General features: G+C 43.7%; 1 protein-coding gene across 10 annotated transcripts in view; it reads left to right on the top strand.

The window, feature by feature from the left end:
• MAML3 (mastermind like transcriptional coactivator 3) overlaps positions 1–20314 on the top strand; it is a 284897-nt gene that overhangs the window by 186792 nt on the left and 77791 nt on the right. For all 10 annotated transcript variants that reach the window (XM_035323721.1, XM_035323723.1, XM_035323724.1 and 7 more), the window contains one exon: positions 3069–4559. In XM_035323721.1, coding sequence (XP_035179612.1) covers positions 3264–4559 — 1296 coding nt within the window. In that variant the 5' untranslated portion in view covers positions 3069–3263. The remainder of the gene's footprint in view (positions 1–3068; positions 4560–20314) is intronic.

The following is a 20314-nucleotide window of genomic DNA, read 5'->3' on the forward strand; positions in this document are numbered from 1 at the left end:
ATATGAAAATGAACACTTGCACTGAAAGAAGTTGATGAGCATGTTGTGTGGTACCTAAAAGAGATGCATCTATTGTTAAGGCCCCCAACCCCTCCAAAATGCTGGAGCTAAGATGCCTCCCCAGCTGCAAAGTTTGTTTACAGCACGTTCCCTTCAAATAAACCTTGGTATTATGTTTTTGTCTACCTCCAGTTATTCAGTGAAGAAAGAGATTTTTCTAGCGTTTGTTAGCCCCCAATATCCAAAAAGATCTGAAGGAGAATAATGCGGAGCTAGAGACTTAGAATAGGCTTCATTTTGTTTTCATTTGCAACATGGCAAGATTTCTGTGCATCTGATAGTTGATGGAAAATAGTTTCCATCTTAAAGCTGCTTTTTGTTGTAATACATAATAAACACAGTTACTAATATTTATATACTAGGCCTGCTTTTACTTTAGCAAAAGTCCTTGTATATTTGTACAGGGGGACATCCAAGTTTCAGAGCACGACTAAATCTTTAGGAGCTGGTATTTTTAGGGCTGGTTATTTGCCACTAGATAGTTCTGATTCTCTTGGTAAATATTCATGTACAAATAAGGTGATGGATTCAGGATAAATTAGCAAAAGATATAAAACCTGAAAATGTATCGCTCTTACCCATATTTTGTAAGGGATACCTTTAAACTGATGTGAAATGCACCAAGTCAGTTCTGTTATATTTCTCAGGAAATAATCACTCTTACTAATCCCCAGTGTGTTATTAAGACGAGCGAAGGTTTTTCTTTCTTGTGTGAATTGTTCTTCATTACCAGAAGTCTGTCCCAGGTCCTTTGGTACAAGTGTTCAGCATTTTTCCAGTATGGTCTTGGGGCCAAGCTTTGGACATTTCTTTGAACCCTCTAAGTTCAGCCACTGAACATAGCAGCCGTTCGGTGGCTGCTTTTCTGACATGGAAGCAAAAAGGGGTAGTGCCTTCTTCGTGAGACTGCTTGGGACTGGAGTGAGGACAGTGGAGAACTGTTACTAGGCTGAGTGGCCCACGAGGGACACCACTTAGATGTGCTATTGTAAGCCATGATAACAACTGCGTTACCGCACACCTGCACCTGAAGGCAGATTTTCTTTCCTTGTTCTGAAGAAAGGGAGCTTGGAAGTGACTCTGCTCTCCTGTCCACGAAGTGGTACTGCTCCACACCCACACTGTCCTCTCCTTGTCCCCAGGGTGCGAGCCAGGGCCAGGCACAGATCACAGTAAAACAAGCTCAGGGGCTTGGAGGAGGTTTTCTGCCACTCGCCAGCGATGCTGGTTAAAAAGCAGCAGGGAGCTGCAGTGCTGCACAGCGGTGTTCAGCTTAACACAGGTCTTTAGGGGAGGGGACGGAGGAGGTGAGAGCAGTATTATATGCCTCCATGTGGGATTTGATGTTTCTCCTTCACACTGGTCTTCGGGTGTTGCCTTACCTTCCTCATCACTGTTAGCTGGCACAGACTACCCACGGGTGGTAATTGCCTTGTGAGGTTGCTGCTCCCACGGGATGGAAAGAAGGGAAAGAGATGGCTCTGCCTGTGAGGCTCCGTGCTGTGCAGCCCCGTGTGCTCACAGAGTTTCTGATTGAGGTGGCTTTGTTAGGAAGGCCACATCTCTGCAGAGGACCAGCACAGAGCTTAGCATCCCGTGTGTGCGCAGCTGGGACCGTAGCCACGTGTGCACAGGCCGTGTCCTTCTGCATTGTACACCAAACAGTGCACACAGGACCGAGAGGAAAGAGAAGGGTGCAACCTTCTCACAGACTCCCCCTCTAAATGGGGATGAGATGACGAGATAGGGATTTGCTTGCCACTTCTACTCACGGGATGAAAGGGGGGGAGCTAGCCCTCTGGGATGGGAGAAATAAATGGGATCTGGGTTGTGGGAAGAAAGAAGGTTGAGGACCTCTAGGTTAGGGCAGGGGTGGGAGCTGAGTGTCTGGGATTTTCATACCAGTAAAAATACTTTAAAAAATTGATAAAATCTTTCATATTTTTTTTCCTCTATTGTTCTAGTATCAAGGATGCAAGTGTGTCCTGAAGGAGTTCGCTAGAGCTATGACCTCTTTGCTTCCTCTCCTCCCCACTATTGTTTTTTGCCTTAGCTAAAGAGGGCTGCTTTTTTTAGCCTGGTACATAAGCAGAGAACTTAACTTTTGGTGTGGTAGAATATTGTAACATTGCTTTGGTATTCTTCTTTTAACCTAAATTAAAGCTTGTATTAACACATTATTTTTTTATAGTACTCATACGGGTAATTTGGTTGCTTTCTGGGACTTGTCTTGCTTTGTTATCATTTCTATTAGTTATTTTTCTTGTATGTTAGCTCCTAGCTTCTCTTCTTCGTTAGCCTTTTTTTGTGATTTGATTGCGTTAGCATCGTGCAAACTGCCTGCTATTTTTTAGAGCAGATATATTTTTTTCCTCATTTAAAACTGATTCTCAATATGTTTGCAGCCAAAGAACAGAGAGCTAATCAAATGAAATGATGTTAATGAATTTTCTCCAAAAATTTTGGTGTCAACAACCCGTTTCAATACAAGTAGTCAATCAGTTGTATTGCAGGTATTTTTTTAAAAAAATAATAATTAAAAAATAAAAAAATCAGAGTAAATAGTAAATTCTAGTGCTTAATTTTCATACATCTAATTTAAGACTCCTTAAAGGAGTCAAACTGTCAGAAGACATTACTGAGTGTTTTGTGAAAGCAAAAGTTTCACGACTGTATTAGGCACCAAAAAGTTGGAATGCTTGATCTGTTCTCTAAAATTTGGGGAGTTTGGAGAGTACAGACATGTTTTACAGTTCTGTGACTGTGGGCCTGTGCTCTCCTGTTCAGGGCCAGGGTGTGTTGGCCTTTGAGGGGGTGTTGGTGTTTTATTTTAATCTGTCTTCTCAAATTGATCAAGGCATAAAAATGGAATCAAATAAACTTCCTAATTAGTTTTTAAAACTGCTGTCTCTAGTCATCTTAGTGACAAGCACTTGTCACAAGGCTCATCAGCAGTATTTCTTGTCTCTGCAACTGGTTAATATTTTTTTCTCTTCTCTTCTTTTAAGCTTCAAGAGACAGTGAAAAGGAAGTTGGAAGGCGCACGTTCACCTATCAATGGAGAGCAGCAGAATGGAGTTTGTGATGGCAGCTTTTCTCCAACCAGCAAGCGGATACGGAAGGATGTACCAGGCATCGAGGCAATCAACAGCTTGCCTAATAATTTGCCTTTGCCTGCTGTTTCTCCTCTTCACCAGCTTGACATGAAAGCGTCCCTGCCCCTGCAGAACAGTGGGACTCACAGTAGTGGGCTAGAAGACTTGGGTAAAAACGGCGGGCTTTCGGAGATAAAGCTCCCTGTTAATGGTTGCAATGAGCTAGACGATAGTTTTAACATCCTGCAGAACAAGGAGCTAAAGCAAGAGCCTTTGGATGACCCTACCTGCATAGATACTTCAGAAACATCTCTTTCAAATCAGAATAAGCTTTTCTCAGACATTAATCTGAATGATCAGGAGTGGCAGGAGCTAATAGATGAACTAGCAAACACTGTTCCAGAAGATGACATACAGGATTTGTTCAATGAAGACTTCGAAGAGAAGAAGGAGACAGAATTCCCCAGGCCTGCCACAGAGACTCAAGAGAGTGCAAGTGTTAAAAGTGATCCATCTCATTCCCCATTTGCTCATGTTCCATTAGGATCTCCCCAGGTGAGGCCTTCATCTTCTGGTCCTCCGTTCTCAAATGTTTCCACGGCCTCTAGTATAACTTCCGTATCCAGCGCTCCACCGGCTCCAATCCAGGCGGGCTCACCAGCAAACTGTGTTGTTCAATCACCTCAAACTCCCAACCAGGCCCTCACGCCAGGCCAGACTCAGACGCGATCTGGAAATGGCTATCTTATGAATTCAGCAGCAGCTGTGGCAGGATCAGGGCCTGGGCCTGTGAATATGCCAACTGCAGACTTGTCTCCAGCTGAGCAGCTCAAGCAAATGGCTGCACAGCAGCAGCAAAGAGCCAAGCTCATGCAGCAGAAGCAGCAGCAGCAGCAGCATCCAAATCAAGCCTCAAGCTGGTCGCCTGTCGGCCCTCCATCTAGTCCCTATGGAGGACCTTTCAGTGCAGACAAACCAAATAGTCCAATGATGTATCCCCAAGCCTTTAACAACCAAAACCCAATAGTGCCTCCTATGGCAAACAATCCACAGAAGACCACAATTAATAACTACCTCCCTCAGAATCACATGAATATGATCAGTCAGCAGCCAAATAACCTGGGCACAAACTCGTTAAGCAAACAGCCCAATATGCTTTCTTATGGCAACACCAAACCTCTGACCCACTTCAATGCTGAGCTGAGCCAGAGGATGACCCCACCAATGGCAAATTCCAGCAAGAACCCTATGATGCCATACATACAGCAGCAGCAGTCCCAGCAGCCACAGATGCAAGCTCAGATGGCACACCTGAGCGAGGAGCAGAAACGCATGCTCATCATGAAGCAGAAAGGAATGATGAACCAGCCCATGGCATATGCAACACTTCCTTCCCTCGGTCAGGTAAGTGTGAATATGCAATATGCGACGGACAACCAAAATTGTCTAATACAAAGGTTTAATAACTCTATGTATGGTCTCCTTGTCTTATTTCTGCTGGAAATAATGGAATGTCATTGCAGATCCTTCTTGGATTTTCATGTGATATTGGAGCTTGATCGTTTTATGAAATGACTGAGATAATGTCTTACATTTAAGAAATGTTAAATTACCGTTTCTTTGAACCAGCACTATTTCCCTGTGCTTCTACTGATGAGTGCATAGGGTCACTTTGGAAAGCTTTGGTTTTGAAGTTACTCTTCTCCTTGGGGAGTTTCTTTTCTTGTTACGTAAGATTTGGTATCTTGGATCCTGAACCAGTGTATAGCTTAGTTTGCACAGTATGGTTACCATTATAACACAAAGATGGAGTGGTTGGCTCCTTCCTCTTGGGGTGAGGATCTGGCCAGCTTTAAACAGCATATTTGACATTTTGGTTTAGGTAACAAAGGAAGGATGTTTTAGGTGCTGAACATCTTTGGTTTCTACTGGAAGAAGTAAACATAACTGAATGCTTTTAGTGGTGCTTGAACCATGCCTGAAATTAGATAATTTATTTCAGGACTTTCAAGAAGTCTTTAGTAACCTCAAGTATTATAACGTCGTGAATCTGTAGAGTCTTCTGACTTACTTTCATCAAGAGGCTAAGTTGGCATCTGTCTTGCTGTATTCCATGCTAATCTCTGGTATAGAAGCTGCTAGCCTTGTGGAATAGTTTGGAATGAGTTCATAGCTGGTTTGAATAATGGTTATAGTAACACCAAGCAGCCCTTTCGCCACCTAGGTCATATGGGTATTCTTACTTTAGCAGGCTCTGTAAAGATATGCACACTGGTGTAATGGAGAAGCTAGAGAATAAATCTTCTGAATGTTGTTTTAAGGGTGTTTTTTTTTAAAGAATTAAAGTTAATAATCAGTTTACAAAGTAGGTGATGCCTTCGCGGAACTTATGTGCCACCAAAACATGTCAGGAATTCTGATATAATAGTACACTAATAGAGTTGTTGGCTGATAGTTTTAGTGTAACATCATGTTACGAATTCAGCTGTTTCCTTGCCACCTACAAGGAGTACTTCCTTCTGAGCATGGTTTAACTGTGACTCACACCGTAATGCATGTAGAAATACAGAAAAAAAAAAGTCATTTCTTCAGGCCATAGAGTTTGGGAATCTACTGATACGAGGAGCAAGACTTTTACCAGGTCAGAGGCCATCTCATATTATTTGAAATGAATTGCAAAACCCTCCTGTTTATGGTTCAGGATGTGTTATGACATCTCAAAGGTTCACATTTCTATTTTAATTTGGCTTGCCTGCTGCTTTAGAAATCGCCAGTCTGAAGCCTCTTCCTTTTGTGACAACTTATCTAGAGAAATGCTGTGATAATGACATAAAACTCACTGTAATCTGAGCTACAGATTTGTCAGGTTGTAATTGAGAGGCATGTAATGTTTGGTCAGGCTGCCTAATGCTTTATAGTTTCTTTTCTTTGTTTTTGTTAAATCTGTTGAAGTCAAAGATCATCAAACAGTTGAGAGGAGGAACTGCCTATGTGAAAGAGTTTATGTCATCCCCTCCATTTCATAAGTTGAGAAATTCATGTTACTATCTCACTGCAGTTCTCCAGCGTGAACAGGAAGTTGAGATTTCATGTATCTAATCTCACTCAGTTCCTTTTTTTAATGTAGGAAAAAAACTAGATGTTTGGATAAAACTAGACTTTCTTCCAAAGCCACAACCAGATATTAAGTCATTTCTCTTTCTTGTAAAGCAGAAATATAAGACAAAAACCCCATTTTGTTATATAATATGTGCAGTTCACATGTCACGACCCAGTTGGGATGAAGGAGCCCCTTGCTTGCATGTAGATGCAGTAAGGTCCCTTCACTGCTTGTGAAACCCACTTGTCTATCCAGAAGGGATTTTGTTTGGTGAGGAAAGTTGAAAAAATGGATTTCTAACTATAAAGAATTTCTCCATTCCTTCCCTTCCTGCTTCCCCGAAAAGCATTTCTCTGGAAAATTGGAATGCTTTATTGTTGCGAGATGTGCTTGATAGAAACTGATTGGTTTTGCAAAGGTGGTAAAAGGATGTGTTGATATTCTTGCGTTGAATCCAGACGGATGCAGATTATCTGATTCTACCACTTGCTGCGCGATGTGGACGGCTAGAGTTGCCAGATCATGTATGGAAAAGAAGGAGATTGCACCCTTAGTTTAAAACACATTTCTGAGCATAAGGGGAATGTATCTTCCAGTGAGTTCGTCATTTCTGCTTTCGTTGCAGTTTTGATCTTTGACATAGAATTACAAAAGAGTGTGTGTGTGAAATAATCACAAGGATTTAACAAATAGCATTCAAGGGGAAAAAAAGTTCCGGCTATTCTATCGTATGGTTAGCACTGACCGTGTGTTTCTGTCAGGTGACCTCTGCAGGGGAATGCTCAGGACCCAAAAGGTGATTTAGGGAACATCACGCACGTATGAAAGACCATGCCTGGTCTTATTTTCTGTGTTACACAAAATCCGAGCATGGCTGGTGTTGTGTGTTTGCACACACATGCACGACATACAGTAATTAAACCTGCATCCATTTTGGCCGTCCTGCTGTTAATGAGCAGAGCACAGTCACGGCTTCGATCACGTAGCGTGCTTCAGGGAGACGCCATTTTGTCAGTTCAGCTGGGACCTTACAGACGCTCTGTGGAGGTCACTAGCCTGTGGCTGTCCTGTGAACGTGTCCGTGAGTGACTGGTGGTGGGGTTTGTGTCCTGGGGTTGCTGAGCCAGGTGCTCTCATAAGGAAAGGAGCTGGCTGGAAGGAAGCCATTTAGCTTGGTGTCGGCGCGAGGGGCCGGACAGGCAGAGTGCTCACTGAGCAGCCTCGCTGGCAAAACCAGCGTCCAGCAGAAGTGGAATTTCTCTGAAGGCTTTCTGCAATGCCAGCGCTGAAACTATTCCTGTCAGAGGTGGTAGTCCTTCACTTCACTGCGCAGACCCAGGACAGGTGCTGGCGCTGTGCTTGTATCCCCTCCACACCAAAGTGTGCACCCCGTAACACGATCGCCTCAATTTTATCCCGTAGCTGTTCTCCTCAAAGGAGCACTGCGTGGGGTGTTCATCTCTTTCGCCACAAAAGAAATACTGGTTTGGATTCATAAGGAAGGGATTTTTCCAGTGTTAGGCAGAAGGCAATTCAGACAACTTTTGTCGGCACTGCCTGTAAAATCCGTGTTCAGGTCCTGACCCATCTGCGCTCAGCAGGGCTCTGTCCTGCTGCTGGTGTTCCCTCGTGCCCGACTTTTCTCCACTTGGTCAGGATTGTGCTTGGAAATGCCCACTATTCTGGTTATTAGCTTGTGAGGAGGCGGCAGGTGTTACCCCTTAGCCTCATCCTTTTCCTGGGTGCTTCTTGCATTCTTGCGTAGCTGGGGCTACAAGCTAAAGCATCAAGCACAGATTTTCCCTGGGGCTGGTAACTTCTGAGGTGTCTGAGGACTAGAGGTTTTCTGCTGTTCGGTGCTTCCTGTGTGATAGAGAAAGAAACTGGTTTCCCACCAAGATGCAACAGGGGCTTTCTTAGACTTGTATGTGATTTAAGAAATAAAAGCAAGCCTAAAACACCCTTCTCTCTAAAAATTTAGACCTTTGTTTAACCTGAAATGTTCCATTTAGTTTTTGAAGGTATTTGTAAGGTTTAATGGTAGTCTTTTTTCTTTTTTCTTTCCTTTTTTCATTTTTAAACCAAAAGTAATTTCAAATTGGGGAAAAGTGAAAACATTTTATTTGGAAAAAATCAGAATCATTAATTGTGCCTGTTCTTGGTTCCAGCTGTTCAGTATGTATGCATAATGGTAAGAGAAGAAAGCAGCCAAATGGAATAGATGTTGAATGGCTGAGAGAGAATTTGATGTTTGGAGCCAAGTGAGGGAGGGAGAGTAATGAGAGGTCGAAACAAAACAGAATTCTCTGTGGGTGTAAGAAAAATAAAACTAGACTGCAGCTCTTTGCCTGCATGAGGCTGTGAGGATGCTGCAATTATTGTTCTTATTGAAACCACTAGTTATGTTGTTTGAAATTGGAGGGATGTGAATGAAGAGGAGAAATGACACCATACGGGAAGAACTATCTTCAAATTCTCTTTTCTGTCTTTTGTTCTAGTCTTCTAAATTGAAGAAGCGTCATCTGCTCAGTCTGTTTTTGCATGTGAAGGATAAAGGGAGATCTGTGTCCAGAGAACATTTCTGAAATGTAATAGTCTTCGTCCTTTCCAAGTGAAAAGGTGTGTTTCTCTCTGGAATAGTAGAAGAGATTTTCTACTTTCCTGAAGGTTATCTTTGGGATAGTGAGAAAAAGAGATTGTTGATGTTCTGGGATTTACTACCTGAAAGTAAAGAAGAAAGTCTACAGATCTGTATTCACTGCGTGAAAGTGTAGCAGAAACAGAACTGTCTTACTAGATTCTAGGCGAAACAAGCTGGAATCGAAATAATGACTGACACTTTGAGGATCATTTGCTGAACAACTTAGAGAGACATAGTGAATGTCTGTCTTTGCTGTGTTTGACTTATAAACATTGTTTTCTTCAAAAGATTTACACTGGAGTTCAAATGCAGTGCCTGCCTTTTATAAATGCCAGAATTTGCTCCCTAGAGGCAGTCTCCTATAGATTCTTAAGGACAGAAGGGTAATGGAAATGAGCTCAAGTGGATTCTTGCCGTCTTACCAGGCAATTTGTAAAGACTGACCTGGCCTTCTAGTACTTACCTTTCCAGTACCATCTGCCCATTTTCTTGGGAAGGTCATATTAGCAGAAATGACAAGAAACTGATGTTGGGTAGTATTTGGCTAAGATCAGATCTCCACAGCACAATCCTAAAAACAAACAAACAAATCTTTAGCTTGCTGATATTTCCTCATGAGCTGTCTTTCGATACCTGTGAGTATGTACTTTTAACCTAATACACAGTTTGTTCATTCCATATACCTAGTGTTTTTCTCTAATACCAAGATTTTCTCTAGTCTAAGCCTTGTAAAATCACAGTATAACTGCACTGCTCCCATGTCCCAAACCGTAAGAAAACCAGGGCTCTCTGTGGTGAAACCTACTTTCCTGAAACCATGCTGACCGGTATTCCTGTTTTATCCTCTGAGTCACTGCTGATAGAGAGCTGAAAGAAACTGTTCTATTGTTTTGCCTGAGATGTGTCAGAATAACCAACCTTTTCCTCATTTTGAATATCACAATTGTATTATATATATTATATATATATATATTATATTATTAATATATATATTATTATATATAATTATATATATTACTTATTCCTACACAGTCTGGATTGCAGCATGAAGAGCAGTTTGCTCTGTTGTTCAGCTAGGCCTGTAAGTCTGATGATACAACATGTGCCAACCAACACTCCATAAGTTTCATTAGCTACATCTGTCATCTCAAATCATGGTGATTTTGAAATGCCTATAGCCAGTATTATTTTTACTTAAAATGCTACCCCTTCCTGCTTCTTTTTTTGCTACTTTTTTTTCTTAGAGGGCAGTTGACATCACCTATTCTAAGTTTTCCAGTCTTGTAACCCATTCCACATGCTTTCAGCAATACCAGCCACGATCCATTTCTAGCTGTTCATAAGCCTCTCTAACTCTTCATCTCTTTCATCCAAAGTATAAAGACTAAGGTTTCCATCCTGGGCAGGTCATGTTGTCTACTTAGTGTTAATATACAATATTAGTGTTAATAACAATATTTGTCCTTGTGTCATTTCTCTATGACTGTGACGTTCCCTAACTTTATGTTTTCCTGGAGGCTAGACTTACAGAGTACTTGTTGTTCATTCATTTTAGTTTTCCTTCCATAATTCCCAGGTTTGCCAGCTAGCTTCTCAACATCTCAGAAATATTTACTAGACCTTTATTTTACAGTCTGTATTCCTGTGTTTACTTCCATGAATATATAAATGCAAATGTCTCTGAAAAGTCAGTTTGTGCTCTATAACACTGCTGGTCCTAACTATTCAGAAATTCTAAAATTGCTTTAAGATCACGAGCTCTTTCAAATACTATATATCGAGGGTGGTTGGAGCAATTGTCTTCCAGGTTTCTGAACCGTTAGGACTCTTGTTTTCCTACCATTCTTTACCCATACGGGGCAGATGCACTTTTTAAAGTAAAGCTTTGATTCTCCCATATCACCTTGACCCAAGGAAGTGAAACTTAAAGGAAAATATGTAAAATCTTACAGTAACATTGCAAGGTAATGTAATACTTATGATTTTCTTTACCCTTGGTTCAGTGTCACTAGTTCTCATACTGCCCAGCCGGACAGCTAAGGTGATGGTGTCCATCTCTCTTGTCCACCCCTTCTCCCCCTCCCCTGCTTTTATTGTCCTCCCCCACGATCTGCCAGTCTAAACCTCTTTCCTGGAAGCTTCTCCTCAGCCGTGTTTGCATTTTTAGCACATGTCACGCGGCCCTTTTAGAAAAGACACCTCACAGGAACAAATCACATTGGTTCCAAGCGGCTGTCAGCGGCGAGGACGCGGGTGAAGTAATTGCTCGGCACAAAGAGCGTGTTTATAAATGGCTTCATCTGCCACCAACAGGGAAGCCGTGCACGCGTTTCTGTGTGTACTGGCTTTATTAGACGTTGCAGTTAACAGGAGTAATAAAATCATCACCAGCTCCTGGCCAGATTTAACAGTACAGCCCCGGGTCTAGGGAGGCCTCCACTTCGTCTCCATGCCAGGAGCACGAGGAAGATCTCTTCTTCTTCTCATGCTAACCGCCGCTGAGGTGGGTGGCTGGCTTTCCCTCGCCGGTAGTGGCAGGCAGACAAGCCTCATCACTAATTTGGGAATAGAAAGGGCTTTGCTGGAAGGCCGGGGCCGTTTACAGCTGTCCGCCCATTTCCTGTGCAGCGGGTGATTTGGGAGGGCGATACCTTGCAAACAAGCCAGCTGTGAGCAGCAGCAAACACGCGCTGTACTGTGCTTCACAATGGCCTTCTGCTTGCTTTGGCTGTTGTGTTTGGGCTCTGAGGGTACCCAAACCTACCATCTTTCCACAGAAGAACCATTTAAAGTGTCTTTTTTTTCCCCCACTACCATCTGTAAAGATCCATTTATAAATAAAGAAGTGATTAGTCTTCATTAGGCATGTGGCAGTGAGAGCCAGACACTTAGAGCTCGCTGTGCTGATGGTAAGGGGTTACCTGCACTGCCTTCAGCCTCCATCTCCACCCCGGGCCATGCTTTCACACCCGAGGGCCATTTGTGTCTCTTCACTGTTGTTAAATTCAAAACTGCCTTTGGACTCTGCTGTCTGGCAGGGAACAAACTGTTAGTAAATTCCTTTGCTATAGGAAAGCCTCTTCCAGACAGTCTGGAGTTTGTTCTGCAGTGTAAGTGTATTGTCCTTGTCTTCCCCAGCCTTTGTAAAGAAAACTGGAAACTGGATTTAAAATTAACTCTCTTTCTTTCTCTTTCCATTTCTTTTCCCATCTCCATCCCACAGTAGGGGTCTATACGAACGGAGCTTTTATTCCAAGCAAACTTGTAAATTTTTTATTAGTATCAGAAGAAGAGATTCACTTTGCACACAGAGAGATTCTTCTGACCAGAACGGCTCTTGGGTAAGCAGTACCGTCCCCTGCGCACCCTTTGCTGCAGGAGGGATGGGAGGACTCTGCTGTGTGTGTTTCCTTTGGTTTCTTCTCCCTGCCACAGTCAGTGGTGGTCTCCCAGCCTGCTTTTTCTTCAGGGACCCCTATCTCTGCAGCCTGACTCTGTGAAAATGTCTGCCTCTTAAGAAGCTTGCAGCAAGCAAAACTGTTTATCAGACGATGGATCAATAAGGGTTCACAGGTTACAGGGTATCCTGTAATTAAAAAGCCTATTTTCAACTATTAATAGATTGTGGTTACCTTAAAAACAAGCTTCATCCTGTTCTTTTTTTTTTTTTTTTTCCACGTTTCAGCCTGCCTTGTTTTTTTCCATGCCATGTAGGCTCCTTCCCTCTGCCCGTAGCTCTGCTCTCAGGAGAGCCGCTGCAAGGAGGGCTGGGGAGCTCCCGAGGCTGAGCTTCGGGCCGGCTGGAGCTGGGCTGGGGAGCAGGGGATGACACCACTGCCCTCCCTCCCAATTACACGCCCTGACAGCTTCATTTTGGGTAACAGTGAAGTGCTCAAAAAAACAGAAATGCCACAATTGAAGTTGTCCACAACTATCTGCGCTACCCTGGAACCTGCAAGAAGTGGCAGAAGATAAAAAAGGATGCAGGAAGAGAAGCTAAAACATACAGATATCGTACGGGAGGCTGAGTGCTGCCAGAAAGAGCAAATTCCCTGCTGTATCATAATCCCCGGGCTCCTTCAGCGTTCCCAGTGATGCTGACACAGGCTGTTTATCCAAACACATGAATACAGTTCAGCTCTTTTGCCTGAGGAGGAGGACATCGGTAAATACCGATTAATGTTCCAGCTAGGAGCTTAAGTCCAAATAATACTTTTCAGAAGAAAAGTAATCGGCTGAGCCTTGGTGGCTCGTTGTCACTCATCTTTGTTTACTGCAATTCATGGCTTTCAGCCTGTTAGCAGTCCGAAATTGTGTAATACCTCTTGAAAGATAGTCCCGGTAAGTGGTTAAGGGTGCAGGTCTGGAGGCCTGCCTTCAGGAGGTTCTGCCAAATCCCAGCTGATGCATCTCATTTGCTAAGGAATGCGGCTTCTGCGCTCTCAGCAAAGATTTCATTCCTCATGGGCAGTGGGAAACCTGCCCTTGCTCTGTTATTGTTCAGCAGCTTAGCATTACGTCCGGGACAGCCAACTTTGTTACTGTGGAGAGAAGGCAGTCTGTGGCTCCTTGGTTCTTCGTCCTCATGTCGTGCTTGCATACATGTGTTCTTGGGTCCTCCTGCCCTTAGTTGCTTCTTTCCCGGTGCGTGAGGAACACTTGGCGTGTATCAGCCTGCGAGCCTATCTTACACGTTGCAAAGAAAGCACCCATCCTGTGTCAACACATCTTGCCAACAGGTGGCTTGCTCATTTACACCCAGTGGGAGCTTGTTAGCAGCTCTTGCTCTGCACTAAGAGTGGGAGCTGTCGAGGCAAGGTCAAGTATCTCGTAAGAAAGCAAGCCCACGTCCAGCAGCACTGTCGCAAAATCATGTTTTAATGTTTTACCTCTCTCTTTTTCACTTCTGTTTCACACTTGTGCAATATTAAAGTCTACTCCTCGCTCCAGAATCCCAGTCTTTGGCTGCTCATGCTAGCAGCCTTCTGTAAAATCTGCTCTGCCAAGTTCCTCCCCGCTAGCTAAAATCTCTGTTTTTTAAACATAGAGGCATACCTGTAACCTGCCGTTTGGTTCCTTATGCTATTTGGAGAAACTTATGCTATTTTGGAGGAAAGAAACAAAAAGATTTTCCAAGGGGTCAGCCTAGGAAGAGTTTAAGGTCCGCCCTGAGAAGATACCTCCTCATCTGATGTGACTTTCCTTACAGGCTTGAGAGTTAACGTTCTCAAAATAATTTGCATTTTAAATTGCTTTTGGTACATAGTACTGCCTAGAGAAAGGAAAATTCACAAGATTGCCCAATAGACACGGGCTAGGGAATTATTTTTCCAGTGTGTACTTCTCTCCCTCTAAGTCCGGCAGGTTTTTTTAAGATCTGCCCTATATTACGTTTGTTCCTTTTCTCTTCCCCTGCTACTCCACAAGCCATTTTTCTCACTCTCCATCTAACCTCCCCCCTCAAGCTTGCCCTCTGTTTCCCCTCATTCACCTTCTGCTTCTCTGCCTCCCCTTCTTGTCTGCTTAATAGCACGGGGCTGGTTTTTGGTATTGCCACAGTGTGCAGGAAATCACTGAAGACACCATGGCTTTGTGTGGCCTGTGTACCTCTGGCTGGTGGAAATAGGATGAAATATTTGTTGTCACATTAAATGTTTTTTTAACCAGTCATGAGACAGATGAAGGACTGGGGGATCTGAGATATAATCTCGCTAATGTGGTGGCACCATCCCTGTGATAAATCTGGCCGCTCCACCTTCAGTCTGCCCACTAATCCATCTCAACCAGGACTTCAACGTTCAAAACTACGGAGCAGCCCTGCTGGATTAAGATTGCTTGCAGTATACCCTTATTGTAGGTGGCTAAAACAACAACAAAAAAGGGTGTAGGAGTTCTCTATTGTTGAATTGCTAGTGGCATGTAGTTTCCCACACCCTGAGGTTTTGTTTCTGGCAGTAAATGAGTTTTATAAGCCCTAATATTCTTATAGATGGAAAAGTAATTTCAAGTGATTTTTGTTGTGACTTTTAAGCTGTGTTAATGATACCTTCTCTCGCCCTTCACGTGGCGTGAAACCATTCTCATCGCTTGAAGATAGCTTCACTGCTCCCACAAAGCGATGTGTAAAACAGAAATATTTAAGGCCTTTCAAGACATTTCTGGTATAGTTAATATGTATGTCACAAAGTACATAACGTGCTGTATGGGTGTATAGTAAAATTTAATGTGCGTGGTTGTTCTGGGGTGGTATTTACCTCCTTCACGTTGCCATGTGGGGGTTGTTAGGCAGGCGTGCAGGACGGTACCGGGCAGCCTGCACGCCTCGGGCAGAGGAAGCTCTGAATTTCGCCTGGAGATTTCAGAGATGAGAGAGGTCTCTGGGTTTGCTGAAGCAGAAGTTTCTGTTTGCACTCGCCCAGTTCCTGCACCTGGTTTGCACGGGAGTGGCATCCTCGGTGCTTCCCAGTGCCCCAATGGGAGCTAAAACCACAAAAAAGCAGTCCCTGAAATCTGTTGTATGCAGGGTGGGCTGCGAGGGTACTGCTGAAGGGACACGGCTGTCACCTACAGACGGGCTCACAGTTTGCAGGAACGTCAGGAGACCTCAAGAGAGCTCCCAGCACCGTGACCACGACCTTTGTGCGTGCTCCAGCATTGCAGGTTAGGGTTCTGCTTTCCTCTCCTCCCGCTCAGGACCTCTGCTCTGGGCACAGCGTACTGTGTCAACAAAATGCAAAGCACTGACAAATGAGCTGGTTTGTTCACGCTCCCGAGGAGCACGTTCCTCTGGATGAAGCGTGGCCATTTGGAAAATCCTCCTAAGCAGCCCTGAAATCCAGGTCCTGCTGAGGATGCTGAGCCGTGGGGCACCCTGTTGTTTTTAAGGAGGTCTTTTATCACCTTGCAGATTTTTTCAAAGCCAAAAATGCAGGTTATTGCGATTGATTTTCAATTAACTGAGAATCACGTGGTCTCTCTCTCTCCTTCATTTTCTTTACCTCTTGCACCCCTTTTATTTTCCTATTAATAGACCGTGTGCTGCCTTTTCTACTTGCCGAGTGCTTTCTCACCTACGCAGCCCTGGTCAATGGGAGCGCTTAGGGAGCAATGGGAGCAAGGATTGCCTGGCCTGCCCCCTGCGTGTTAATGAAATTGGAGAAATGTGGTGCTGTTTTTTTTTCTAGTTCTTTAGGATTAGATTCATCTTTTTCAAAGGCTTTTTCTGGCCTCACAAAATTAGATCACTGCTACGTAAAAAACAGCCCACTGTGATCACGGCTTAATAGCACAATGCCAGAGCTCTCTTGAATGTTGTTCCCATCTCTTCAAGATTAAGTAAGATCCAGTGGGCTGGACCTTTCATCTGCATAATAAAGGCCAGCGAGACAGCTTGTAAATCCTTTCTTTCCATCTTTATGCCTTGCAGTTTGGGACCTGAAGGCTTGAAATAATTTTTGCTTGCTAAGAGGAAACTTTCTGTAATACATGTGGAGATGCCATTATGCTAATTAGCGTTGTTAGGAACAATCAATGCGTGCATGTCAGCCAACAGCAAGCGCCGATCTCCTCACAATCAGCAATTTATCATGCCTTGCCAATGCAGTAGGGCTGGGACTATTTTATTCAGATAAATTTCTCATTCATTTAGTCAGTAAATCATGGTGCACTTCATGATAGTCATTTTTAATGTGATTGCATTTTGTTAAGTTTTAATCACGCATAATGGATTTTATCTGGCAATGAGGTCAACTGGTAGTCTCTTCCTCTGCCGCTTGCGCCTTACCCTCCCGGCAGGGAGAGGTGCGCGGCCGTACCCAGGCCGTGGGATCATTTAGGTCGGAAAAGACCTCTCAGTACCAGCCTGGGGGGAGACAGGGAATCCAGGAGGCTCAGGAGGATGAGCTCCTAAGAGCGGTTTCAAGCAGCTGATGCTTAGCCGAGCAGTTACCCAAGGTGCTCGTGCAGTGTGGATGTGAGGCCTGGAACCGTGGGGGTTTTCTGAGAGATGGGCTCTTTGCCTTGGCATCTTCATCTTGAGTCCAAATGCTATGGAAAAAGTCCTGTTGTGTTGAGCTGCGGAAGGAAAGTGCCCTGAACACCCCTTGCAGTTTCAATGCAATGCTGTTGTTCTTGCTTATTTTCTCTGAAAGGCTGGGGAGAGTTCCCACCTGCTTCTTGTGCTCAGTTTGATTTTGAAGCAGGCCACAGTGGTCTTCTCTCTTGCTTTTCTCTTTTGGTGGTTTCTCTATGTTTAAGTCACCCCCTTAAGTCATCGAGCTTTTTTCCTTGCCACCATTCATGTGTTGTTTTCCATTTTGTGAACCAAAGTTTGCTTTTTGTGGGGGTGTCATCAGACAGCTTCTGATCAGCTGCTTGGGCTGGGTTGCTCATCCGGGTGTGGGGAAGAACCATATCAGTCCTCACGGGCTGCGTTACCAGGCCCCATCGCTTTTCTCCTGAGATTCCAAACCCTGTGGCTACGGACTCAGGCCCCAGGCTGGTTGAACCCCTGGGAAGGGACCCGAACCTCCCGCAGGTGCTCCCTGCTCTTCTGCCCCCTGCAGCACTGCTGCTGCCCCTCGCTGTCACTCTGTCACGCTTGTGGACGTGGTTTTCTCTGCCTTCCTTCAGAGGACTTCATGCAAGATCGGTGTATCGTTCAGAAAGCTGCTCGGGTTCTTCTGGGACGAAAGGTACTGTATGAGTATAAAACCCTTTCAATGTCCCAGAAGGCTGGCCATCAATCATGGGACAGCCATTGCATCCCTTCCTTCAGGTTCCTGATCTTCTTTTGTTGCTCTGCTGAGAGTGTGACAACGTGGAGACTGATGACCCTTTCTCATACTGCAGCACTGGAGGGGAGAGAGGCAGAATTAATTGTCTGTGACTTGTGCGGGAGCTTTTTCCTGCTGTACCAACCTACTGGGACAGCTTGTGTGTCCTAGCGCTGCGACTCTCTGCCCTGCTCTGAGTTCCCTGCAGAGCCTGACGTGCTCCTTCAGGGTCTGCTTCTCTCTGGTTACACTGGTGCATCTCAGGCACACTCGCTGAAGTCAGCAAAGTTTTGCAGAAGTCACTTCAGAAAAGAACTGGGTCTTTTGTTTGGAAAATGGATGTTGAATAAACCTTCTATTTTTTATTAATATTTAAGAGAAGAGCACCCCGGAGACATTTTATATCTTAACAGGTTTTTAGTATATCTTTCTGTCTTTCCCTGTCTCTCTAATGCAACTTTGCCTACAGCCCCATGCGTTAGCAATGCAAAGCAGATTTTGAAAGCCAAGGGAATCCAAGCCTTTCCAGATGAACACTGTGATTTTTTTAAAAATAATAATAAATCTAGAAAGAATAAAGGTTGTCCAAGTGGCATATGGCATGACAGTGACCCTGCTGTAAGGACAGACGTACAGAGCTAATGGTAATCCTATACTGGAGCCAGATAACATCCTGAGGTTAGGAAATCAAAGCCCCATGCTTTGGCTCAGCAGAGAATTATCATGTGGAGCTTGCCTTAGCTCTCGACACAGGGCAGTTTGCTTCTTCCTCATGTTGCGTTTGGGGCTTGCAGTCTTGGCAGCAGCGAGATCCTGCCCTATCCTGTGCAAGAAAATCAGACCCATGGAGTCTGACCAGGGAACCGAGCACGTTTAGCAAGGCTCGGGTGGTTGGGTGGGCTCAGGGATAAGGTGTGACTCTGCTAGGAGTTGTGCGGGACCATTTCATGGGGTCGAGCGCAGTGCAAAGGCACATTCGTCTTCCAGGGAGAAACATGTGACATAATTATTTCCCTGCCTAGTAGCACGCAGGCATGGCTTGGCATCAAGCGAGCAAACTGCTTGTTACATAAATGCCGTGCCCTCCTTTAAAAACACAAAGTTGCAGTCAGGCAGTAATAAAAACCAAGGTTTTTTTGCATTTTCTCACAAACTGCCGCTACCGTGCCCCAGCTCACTTCTCTCTGCCCTGCTGTATGTAATTTTTCTTTTTCCCTCTTTCTTGGGGTTTTAAAAGATACTTAGCAATGTGATCTTTCTTAGTCATTTTCTGAAAGAAAGTAGGTCATGTCTTCAGATGTACTCAATATGGATATCAGTGCTTGGAAAAATGGACACAGAAATCACTAGGATAGGAGCGTCGTATTTTGGGGTGCAGTTTTGGATCTTGGTGGCACTTGGGTAGGCTTGATTTTTTACGCGGCAAGACAATGCTGGTTATAACAAGCGTCAAAAAAAAAAGACATTTTGAGTATATTTATAATGTTATAATGTTTCTTTTTATATTTACTTTTATTTTACTACAAAGGAAGGATTTGGGCACAGAGAAAAAGCACATATCTCAGTCTAAAAGCAACATATGAGTTAAGAAGAACAAAAAAGCGCTTATTTTGGACAGAAATCTCCTGGCTCAGTAGCTGAAAGTAGACAAGGGTCTGAAGAATTCCTTGTAATTATTCTTAAAAGTGTATGCACATGTTTTGTATTGGATGATTAGTGGTTACGAGTGGGGTTCTGTCCTATTTTTTCTATTGCGTATACAATAACATCCAAAGAACTTGTCACTACAGTACCTGGATTCCATCTACAAAATTAAGGTTAAGACAAAAAAAAATCTCCATCACTCCAAAGGTGAACTCTTTTATCTACTTAAAAGGCACACATCAGATTTTTTATTTTTCTAATGTAAGTTTTTGGAAAGAATTTGGGTTTTATTCCTTCTTTTAGAAATGAGCTTGAGTGTTTCTTGTTGTTTCTCTTTGCATTTTGCATTCAAATGGTGGTGGTGTTAAATTTATATCTTTCTCTGCTTTTGTTTTGCATAATCTGCTGCTTTTTGTTTTCTCTGTACGTAGAATTTCTCTTACTTAGAATAATGTATGATGGGGGAAAAGATGAAACTCGTTGAAATATTTAACCAGAAAGAGTCCACTATACAATTGGACTTGTTTTGTTTTTGACATTGTCTTGTTTTTGACATTGTCGCTGGAAGCAGGAGCACGGGGATGGTCATTTCTGCACGCACAGGCGCACAGCCACTGTGAATATTTAAAATCCAGTCTGCTAGCAGAGTAGCCACGTTGTATTTGTTGCAAGCGATCGATCACTAACAGTTTAAAACTCAGAGATTGGGAGCTCCTATTGCAAATTGAAGAGGATTATTTCGTGTTGTTGAGAATCCCTGTCAGAACATAAAAGTGTATTAGCAGAGAAAGCGTTGCACACCCTAGGAGGGTTCCTTGCAATATCCAATTCGCTCAACACACACACACGGCAAAAATCAGACCAAACAGCCAAGATTTTATCTCTCTGTTGCTTCTTTTGGATCAAGCACATGAACAAAAAACACTACATGATACTTGCCCTGCCCTTCTGATCTCTGAACAGGTTTTTCCTTTGTGAAATATATTTTGTTTCAGCTCCT

The sequence above is a fragment of the Oxyura jamaicensis genome, chromosome 4, assembly GCF_011077185.1.
Source record: "Oxyura jamaicensis isolate SHBP4307 breed ruddy duck chromosome 4, BPBGC_Ojam_1.0, whole genome shotgun sequence".
NCBI classification, from domain to species: Eukaryota; Metazoa; Chordata; class Aves; order Anseriformes; family Anatidae; genus Oxyura; species Oxyura jamaicensis.